This window comes from Marmota marmota, unplaced genomic scaffold (assembly GCF_001458135.2).
Source record: "Marmota marmota marmota unplaced genomic scaffold, marMar, whole genome shotgun sequence".
Lineage (NCBI taxonomy): Eukaryota > Metazoa > Chordata > Mammalia > Rodentia > Sciuridae > Marmota > Marmota marmota.
The window spans coordinates 191,179-201,928 of NW_026000255.1; the positions used below are offsets into that span (position 1 = coordinate 191,179).

The window sequence follows — 10,750 nt, forward strand, 5'->3', positions numbered from 1 at the left end:
GATGTTAAACTTTTTGTATATTTGATATATTTGTTGGCCATTTGTGTTTCTTGTTTTGGGAATATCTGTTTAGTTCTTTTGCCCATTTTTGATTGAGTTATTTTTTATGTTAAGCTTTTTGAGTTCTTTATATATTCTGAATATTAATCCCATGTCAGAGGAGCAGCTGGTAAATATTTTCTCCCATTCTATAGTCTCTGTCTCTTCATTCTCTTAATCATTTTCTTTGCTGTACCAAAGCTTTTTAATTTGATGTTCCAATTATTGATTCTTGGTTTTATTTTTGAGTTTTGGGAGACTTTATAAGGAAGTCAGTGCCTTTGCCAATATGATGGAGTTTTGATTCTATGTTTTATTCTAGCAGTTGCAGTGTCTGGCCTAATTCCTAGGTCTTTGATCCACTTTGATTTGACTTTTGTGCAGGGGGAATTATAGGGACCTAGTTTCATTTTTCTTCATATGGATATCTAATTTTCCTAGCACAATTGTTTAAAAGGCTGTCTTTTCTCCAACATATTTTTGACACCTTAATTTAGTATTGGATGCCTGCATCTATGTGGGTTTGTCTCTGGGTCTTTTATTGTACTCTGTTCATCTTCGTGTCTATTGTAATGACAATCCCATGCTATTTTTGTTACTATAGTTTTGTATGGTAATTTCAGATAAGGTATTGTGATGCCTCCAGCATCACTCTTATTGCTCAGGATTATTGACTATTCTGTGTATTTTATTCTTCCCAGTGAAATTTAGGACTTTTTTGTAGTTATGTGAAGAATATCTTTGGTGTTTTGATGGAGACTGCATTGAATCCGTATATTGCTTTGCATATTGTTTTAGTCAGCTATTTCACTGCACTGACTAAAAAATCTGACCAAAACAATTTTAGGGGAGGAAAAGTTTATTTGGAGGCTCATGGTTTCAAAGATCTCAATTCATAGATGGTAGGCTCCATTCCTTGGGGCTCAAGGAGAGGCAGAACAACATGGAAGAAGAGTGTGTCAGAATGAAGAAACTCATATGGTGGTTAGGAAGCACAGAGAGAGAGAGTCTCCACTTGTCACATACAAGTATATACCCCAAAGCCATGCCCCAGTTCTCACCTCCAACAGCTATAACCTCTCACTTCAATTCCACTCAGTTAATCCATATCAGGGGATTAATTCACTGATTGGCCTAAAACTCTCAAAACCCAATTATTTCTCCTCTGAACCTTCTTGCATTGAACTTTTGAGGGACACCTCACATCCAAACCATAATAGTCATTTAAACTATATTAATTTTGCCTACACAAGAACATGGGGGCTCTTCTCCTAAGATCTTTGATTAATTCCTTCAGTTTTATGTAGTTTTAATTGTATAGATTTTTCATCTCCTTGGTTAGATTTATTACTAAGTATTATTTGAGGCAATTGTGAATGGGATAATTTTCTTGATTTCTTTCTCAGCATATTTGTTAGTGGAGTATAGAAAAACTGTTGATTTATGTATATTGATATTACATCCTGCTGCTTGTCTGAATTTTCTTATCAGCTGTAGAAGTCTTCTGGTAAAATCTTCTGGCATAAGCAAACAGAGAATATTTGACTTATTTTCTTATTTATATACCTTTAATTTTCTTTAGATATTTTACATTCACATGAAATGCTATTTAGACAATTTTTAAATTCCTCTTTTGAAGAGTTAGTAGTTGAAACATTGAGAAGTTCCATTGTAATTACATACTTTGGTGTTCATATTAGTACATACATTCAAATTGTGTTCTTTTGGACATATTGATTTATTATATTTCCTTCTGCTGTGAATTGTATATATTCTAGAAAATTTGTAAAACGCAAGAACTCACCCATAATCTTTGCACCAAAGGAGTTGTTATTCACTTTTAATGTTTTATTTTGCTTATATATATATATGTACATTTTTCATGTGTTTGAGATTTTGTTAAAAATATCACGCTGTGATCTCTTTTCATTTAAATTCAGTCATATTGCATAATGAGAATTTCCAGAGTAATGAAACTTTCAAGCAACTGTGCAGTTGTCTATAATGGATATCTATCATAATTTGTTTGATGACAGGTTTCTTAATTTTTAATAAAAATAATGTTGTACAAATCAGCTTTGCACAGTGATTCTTGAAAGTATGTTAGATCACTGTTCTTATGATGGATTCTTAAAAGGAGAATCATTGGATTAAATGCTCACTTTGTAAGTCTTTTAGCAAGTATATTAGTTATATTATGTTTATATCTGCTCTTTTAATAAAATTGGGTACTTGTTTAATTTATGTAGTTTGCATTTGTGCTGTTTAATTTCTTACTAGATTTGAGGCAGCCAAAAAGGAGGCTCATGCTGTTGATCAAAGGCTTTCAGAGAAACTGGAAGATGAATCTACCCTGGAAAAGAAATGGCCCTTCCTTGGGGTTCCTTTGACAGTAAAGGAAGCTTTCCAACTACAAGGTATTATCCTTTGTAATTTTTTTTTTACTACAAGAGTTAAACTCAGAAGTGGCATACATTTTCTGAACAGATAAAATGAAAATGACAACATCAAAGTGGAGGACTAAAATTTCTCTTCAGTTTTGAAATGAGATAAAATATTCACCAATTTCCAAAGGGAACTGAAATGGGTCATCCTATAATGGTCATCCTTATACCTATATGGCATAAGAGGCCACTGTGTTCAATACTAATTAGGACTCACAGCAGAGTGATGTTCTCCAGTATTATTGTATTGATTATATTGTATTGATTAAATGTAAGACTAATTTATTCTTTAAATCTACTTAGTGTAATATAAATGTTAAAGTGAATATTATCTTTTTTTCAGAATTTTGATCATATATTCATTTACTTTTTAACATGACATTTTTATTGGTTATTTTTAGATCTATGTGACATTAGAATATACTATGACATAATTATAAAAGCATGGATCATAACTAGTACTACTTAATTTCCCAGTATTTCCCCATCCTCTCCTTTCCACACCTGGTTCCCTTCCTTTTACTTCACTGTTCTTTGTGTGATTTAGTGATAGGATTTTTAAAATTAATGTCTTGTGGATGTACCATCATGCTTTTAAAAAATATATGGGCCAAAGTAATAAATTATCAGGGGACCTTTGAACTGAATGTAAACAAAATAACAATGTAAAAAAATATGGAATGAGCTAAAAGAGTATATAGAGGTAAATTTATGGCTTTGAGTATATTCGAGAAGAAAAAAATATTTCAAATAGATAAGTTTCCAACTTAATGAACTATCAAATGAAAAACAAACTTAACCTAGAGTAAGAAGGAAAGAATGAGAAGTTTAGAGTGTAAATCAATGAGATAAAAACACTAAAACAGTAGGTAAAATCAATGAACTAAAATTTTGATTCTTTGGAATGATCAACAATTCTTTTTTTAAATTTATATATGACAGCGAATGCATTACAATTCTTATTAACCATATAGAGCACAATTTTTCATATTTCTGGTTGTATACACAGTTGTATTCACACCAATTTCTGTTTTTATACATGCACTTTGGATAATAATGATCATCACATTCCACCATCATTACTAACCCCATGCACCCTCCCATCCCCTCCAACCCCTGTGCCCTATTTGGAGTTAGTCCATTCTTCTAATGCTCCCTCCATTATCTTCTCCAACGCTGTCCATTGACCTGCAAATGCCATCATTTTAACCTCTTTTATTGCTGACTAATAATGTGTATATATGCCACATATTTTTTATCCATTCATCTACTGAAGGGCATCTAGGTTGGTTCAAAGGAAGGGCATCTAGGCTGGTTCCTGTCAAAGGAACCCCAAGGAAGGGCCATCTAGGTTGGTTATACAGTTTAGCTATTGTGAACTGTGCTGCTGTAAATATTGATGTGGATGTATCTCTGAGGTATGCTGTTTTTAAGTCCTTTGGGTATAGACCAAGGAGAGGGATAGCTGGGTCAAATGGTGGTTCCATTCCAAATTTTCCAAGAAATATCCATAGTGCTTTCCATATTGACTGCACCAATTTGCAGTCCCACCAACAGTGTATGAGTGTACCTTTTCCCCACATCCTCGCCAACACTTGTTTGTCTTCATAATAGCTGCCATTCTGACTGCAGTGAGATGAAATCTTAGAGTGGTTTTGATTTGCATTTCTCTAATTGCTAGTGATGATGAACATTTTTTTCATATATTTGTTGATTGACTGTATATCATCTTCTGAGAAGTGTCTGTTCAGGTCCTTGGCCCATTTATTGATTGGGTTATTTATTTTCTTGGGGCTTAGCTTTTTGAGTTCTTTATGTACCCTAGAGATTAGTTCTCTATCTGATGTATGAGGGGTAAAGATTTGCTCCCAAGATGTAGACTCTCTATTCACCTCACAGATTGTTTCTTTTGCTGACAAGAAACTTTTTAGTTTGAGTCCATTCCATTTATTGATTGTTGATTTTAATTCTTGCACCAAAGGAATCTTATTAAGGAAGTTGGGGCCTAATCCCACATGATGGAGATTAGGGCCTACTTTTTTTTTTTCTATTAGATGCAGGGTCTCTGGTTTTATTCCTAAGTCCTTGATCCATTTTGAGTTTAGTTTTTTGCACGGAGAGAGATAGGGGTTTAATTTCATTTTGTTGCATATGGATTTCCAGTTTTCCTAGCACCATTTGTTGAAGAGTTTATCTTTTCTCCAATGTATGTTTTTGGCACCATTGTCTAATATAAGATAACTGTAATTATGTGGGGTCTCTGTGTCCTCTACTCTGTACCTTTGGTCTACCAGTCTGTTTTGGTGCCAATACCATGCTTTTTTTGTTACTGTTGCTCTGTAGTATAGTTTAAGGTCTGGTATACTGATGTCACCTGCTTCACTCTTCCTGATAAGGACTGCTTTAGCTATTCTGGGTCCCTTATTTTTCCAGATGGATTTCATGACTGCTTTTTCTATTTCTATGAGGAATGGGAATGATCAACAATTCTGACAAACTTCTACTAATAAAAGAGAGAAAAATATATTATAAAATTATAAAATAGGAAGGAAACAGATGGCATGACTATAGTTTCTAAAGCTGTTAAAGCAGTTATAAGATAATATAATGAGAAACTTCATTGCAACAAATTAGACAATTTAAGTGAAATAGATTTCCAGAAAGACACAAATAAAGATAAATGACTCCAAAACAAAGGGAAAATATGAGTAGGCTATAGCAAGTAAGGAAATTCATGGTAAATTAACATCTCTACACAGTGAATAACCCAGGCTGTAATGACTTCACTAATGGCTTTGGTCAAATATTTAATTAAGAAATAATACCAATCCAAAATGGCGGGCAAGAAGGAGGCAGCTTTCTATGTTGCTCTGTGACCACAGACTGAAGTAGTGAGAATACTGCTTCACTGCGAACTATATTCCTGCTCCCGTTCAGGAATCATGGTCACCTTGTTCATCTAGGGCTCCAGGCCTCAGCGTTAGAGTAGGTCTCTCAACTACTCACCCATGCAGGACTACCTGGTACCCAAGTGGGACCATTGACAATCAAAAGACATAGACTGGCAGGTTAAATTAAAAAAAAAGACCCAACAATATGCTGCCTTCAAGAGACTCATCTCATAGAAAATGACATCCACAGATTGAAGGTGAAAGGTTGAGAAAAATCATAACACTCATATGGACTGTAGAAGCAACTAGGAGTTTCCAACCTCATAACAAATAAAGTAGACTTCAAGCCAAAGTTAATTAAAAAGGATAATGGTTATTTCATACTGCTTAAAGGAACCATTCATCAACAAGACATAACAAAAATAAATTTATATGCCCTAAACAATGGAGCATCTATGTTCATCAAACAAACCCTTCTCAGATTCAAGAGTCAAATAGACAATACAATAATTCTGGTATATATTAACACACCTCTTTCACCACTGAATAGTTCTTCCATACAAAATCTAAACGAAGAAACTATAGAACTTAATAATACAATCAATAACTTAGACTTAACTGACATATATAGAATATTTCATCCTTCAATGAATTAATACACTTTCTCCTCAGAAGCACATGAATTCTTCTCTTTTTTTGTGAGCAATTCAGTTTATTCAGAGTTCTTTCTTGAATCTTTTTGGTAATTGAAATATATTTTGACAAACTACTCATTGCATGTAGATTTTCACATTTCTTATTTATAAGAAAAATGTGTTTATTTTATTGTCCCTAATATTGATTGTTTGATTTTTATTTATTTATTTATTTTTATTTTTTTATTTTTTTATTGGTTGTTCAAAACATTCTTCTCTAAAATAGATTGTATATTATGCCACAAAGCAACTCTTAGCAAATGTAAAAATGTAGAGATATTACCCTGAATTCTATCAGATCAAAATGGAATAAAATTAGAAATCAATGATAAAATAAAAAATAAAAGCTATTCCAAAAATTAGAGACTAAATAATATGTTACTGAATGAATAATGGTTGCGAAAGACATCAAGGAGGAGATTAAAAAATTTTAAAGGTGAATGAGAACACAGATACAACATAGCAAAAATCTCTGGGACACTATGAAGGCAGTATGGCGAGGAAACTTCATTGTACAGAGTTCATTCATTAAAAAAGAAAAAGTCAACAAATAAGTGACTACACATTACATCTCAAAGCCCTAGAAAAAGAAGAACAAATCAACACCAAGAGTAGTAGATGGCAGGAAATAATTAAAATCAGAGCTGAAATCAATGAAATTGAAAGAAAAGAAACAATTGAAAAAAGTGACAAAAGAAAATGTTGGTTCTTTGAAAAAATAGATAAAATTGACAAACCCTTAGCCATGCTAAGAAAGAGAAGGAGAGAGAAAACTCAAATGACTAATGTGACCAAAAAGGAAATTTCACAGTAGACACTACAGAAATACAGAACATAATTAGAAATTATTTTGAAACCGTGTATTCCAATAAAATAGACAATATTGAAGTCATTGAAAAATTTCTAGAGTCATATGATTCGCCCAAATTGAAACAGGATGATATATACAATTTAAACAGATCAATTTCAAGCAATGAAATAGAAGACACCATCAGATGCCTACCAACCAAGAAAAGCCCAGGACCAGATGGATATATAGCAGAGTTCTACAAGACCTTTAAAAAAGAACTAATGCCAATACTCTTCAATTTATTTCAGGAAATAGAAAAAAGAGGGAGCACTTCCAAACTCATTCTATGAGACCAATATCAACCTGATTCCAAAACCAGGCAAAGACACATCAAAGAAAGAAAACTTCAGACCAATATCTCTAATGAACATAGATACAAAAATTCTCAATAAAATTCTGGCAAATTGAATACAAAAAACATATCAAAAAGATCATGAACCATGATCAAGTGGGATTCATCCCAGGGATGCAAGGTTGGTTCAACATACAGAAATCAATAAATGTAATTCATCACATCAATAGACTTAAAGATAAGAGTCATATGATCATCTCAGTAGATGCAGAAAGAGCATTTGACAAAATACAGCACCCCTTCATGTTCAAAACACCATAAAAACTAGGGATAACAGGAACATATTTCAACATCATAAAAGCTATCTACACTAAGCCTCAGGCCAACATTATTCAAAATGGAGAAATATTAAAGGCATTCCCTGTAAAAACTGAAACAAGACAGGGACACCCTCTTTCACCACTTCTATTTAACATAGTTCTTGAAACACTGGCCAGAGCAATTAGACAGAAAAAAGAAATTAAAGGATGTGTACAGGAAAAGAAGAACTTAAATTAGCATTATTTGCTGACAATATGATTCTATATCTAGAAGACCCAAAAAGCTCCATCAGAAAACTTTTAGAACTCATAAATGAATTCAGCAAAGTAAGAGGATATAAAATCAACACTCATAACTCAAAGGCTATATATTAGTGACAAAACTTCTGAGAAAGAAATGAGGAAAACTACCCCATTTACAACAACCTAAAAAAAAATAAGATACTTGGGAATCGACGTAATGAAAGAGGTGAAATATCTATACAATGACAACTACAGAACCCTAAAGAAAGAAATCAAGAAGACCTTAGAAGATGGAAAGATCTACATTGCTCTTGGATAGGCAGAATTAATATTATCAAAATGACCATACTACCAAAAGCACTGTACAGATTGAATGCAATTCCAATCAAAATCACAATGACATTCCTCATAGAAATAGAAAAATCAGTCATGAAATTCATCTGGAGAAATTAGAAACCCAGCATAGGTAAAGCAAAGCTTAGCAAGAAGTGTGAAGAAGGTGGCATCACTATACCAGACTTCAAACTATACTAGAGAGCAATAGTAACAAAAACAGCATGGTATTAACACCAAAACAGACTAGTAGACCAATGAACAGAATAGAGGGCACAGAGACTAACCCACATAATTACAGTTATCTTATATTAGACAAAGGTGCCAAAAATATACATTTGAGAAAGATAGCCTCTTCAACAAATGATGCTAGAAAAACTGGAGCTCCACGTGCAACAGAATGAAATTAAACCCTATCTCTCACCATGCACAAAACTCAACTCAAAGTGGATCAAGGACCTAGGAATTAAACCAGAGACTCTGTGTCTAATAGAAGAAAAAGTAGACTCTAGTCTCCATCATGTGAGATTAGGCCCCAACTTACTTAATAAGACTCCTATAGCACAAAAATTAAAATCAATAATCAATAAATTAGATGAACTCAAACTAAAAAGCTTCTTCTCAGCAAAAGAAACAATCAGGTGAATAGAGAGCCTACAGCTTGGGAGCAAATTTTTACCACTTGCACATCAGTATATAAAGAACTCAAAAAGCCAAACACCAAAAACAAACAAACAAACAAATAACCTCATAAATGGGCCAAAGAACTGAACAGTCACTTCTCAGAAGAGGACACACAATCAATCAACAAATATATGAAAAATGTTCAACATCTCTAGCAATTAGAGTAATGCAAGTCAAAACTACTCTAAGATTTCATCTCACTCCAGTCAGAATGGCAGCTATTAATATAAATGACAGTAAGTAGTGGCAAGGATGTGGGGAAAAAGGCACACTCATACATTGCTGATGGGACTGCATGTTGGTGCAACCAATATGGAAAGCCAGTATGGAGATTCCTGGGAAAACTGGGAATGGATCCACCTTTTGACCCAGCTATCTCACTCTTTGGTCTATACCCAAAATACTTAAAAACAGCATACTACAGGGACACAGCCACATCGATGTTTATAGCAGCACAATTCACAATAGCTAAACTGTGGAATCAACGCAGATGCCCTTCAGTAAATGAATGGATAAAGAAAATGTGTATATACACACAATGGGATATTACTCAGCAATAACAGAGAATAAAATCATTATATCTGCAGGTAACTGCATGGAATTGGAGAATATTATGCTAAGCGAAGTAAGTCAATTCCCATAAACTGAAGGCCGAATATTTTTCTCTGATATAAGGAAGCTGATTCATAGTGGGTAGGGAGCGGGTGTATGGGAAGATTAAGTGAACTCTAGATAGGTCAAAAGGGTGGAAGGGCAAGGGAGGGGGCATGGGGTTAGAAATGTTGGTGGAATGAGATGACATCATTACCGTAAGTACATGTATGAAGACACGAATGTATACTTTGTATACAACCAGAGGCATGATAAGTTGTGCTTTATATGTGTAATATGAATTGTAGTGCATTTTTGCTGTCATATGTAACAAATTAGAATTTAAAAATTTAAAAAGAAATAATACCAATCCTTCCAAAACTCTTCTATAAAATAGGAGGAGGAAACACCTTCGTGACTAATTACTTGAGACCAGTGTCAGCCTTATAACAAACCAGAAGGAAGACATCACAATAAAAGAAAATTATATAAAAATTATCCCCCTGAATATTGGTGTAAATAATTCCTCAGCAAAAATATATTTAAAAAAATAAAGCTAGCAACGTCTAAAAGGGATTATATATTATGACTAAATTGAACATATCCAGTAAAATCAGGATTTGTTTAATTACAATAGAAATGCTGAACTAATTGACAGGTACAGCAAGGACACAAAGAACAGGCATGTTCAAATATATTCTTAAAAATTAAAGTAAATAAAGAAGTTAAAGCATTATCCTAAAACTGTAATCATTACTTCAATGGTAATTTAGTGAGAGTACAGTAGAAATACAGAGGTTAAAGTCTTTGGATCCATAATTAAATCTTAGCTCTCTCTTTTTTGCTGTGTGATCTTGAACAAATTTGTTTTAAAGTTTTTGTATGTGAATAATTTCAAACATGTGCAAATGTTACAAGAATAGCACAAACAACTCAAATGTACCCTTTATTTATAGTAACTGATTATTAACACTTTTTGCATCTTTGTTTAATTTCTCTTTGTCTCCTCTTATTCTCTCATTTCCTTTTCCTTTCTTCCTTTTCCTCTTCCTCTCCCATCTCTCTATTTTTCTTTTTTCTTTTTTTTCTTTTTTTTATTGGTTGTTCAAAACATTATAAAGCTCTTGACATATCATATTTCATACATTAGATTCAAGTTGGTTATGAACTCCCAATTTTACCCCAAATACAGATTGCAGAATCACATCGGTTACACATCCACATTTTTACATAATGCCCTATTAGTAACTGTTGTATTCTGCTACCTTTCCTATCCTCTACCATCCCCCCTCCCTCCCCTCCCATCTTCTCTCTCTACCCCATCCACTGTAATTCATATCTCTCCTTGTTTATTTTCCCATTCCCCTC

The 10,750-nt window shown here is 33.3% G+C and overlaps 1 protein-coding gene across 1 annotated transcript in view; it reads left to right on the plus strand.

The window, feature by feature from the left end:
• Faah2 (fatty acid amide hydrolase 2) overlaps positions 1 to 10,750 on the plus strand; it is a 135,214-nt gene that overhangs the window by 14,791 nt on the left and 109,673 nt on the right. Inside the window, exon 3 of the mRNA XM_048796711.1 lies at positions 2,320 to 2,456. Coding sequence (XP_048652668.1) covers positions 2,320 to 2,456 — 137 coding nt within the window. The remainder of the gene's footprint in view (positions 1 to 2,319; positions 2,457 to 10,750) is intronic.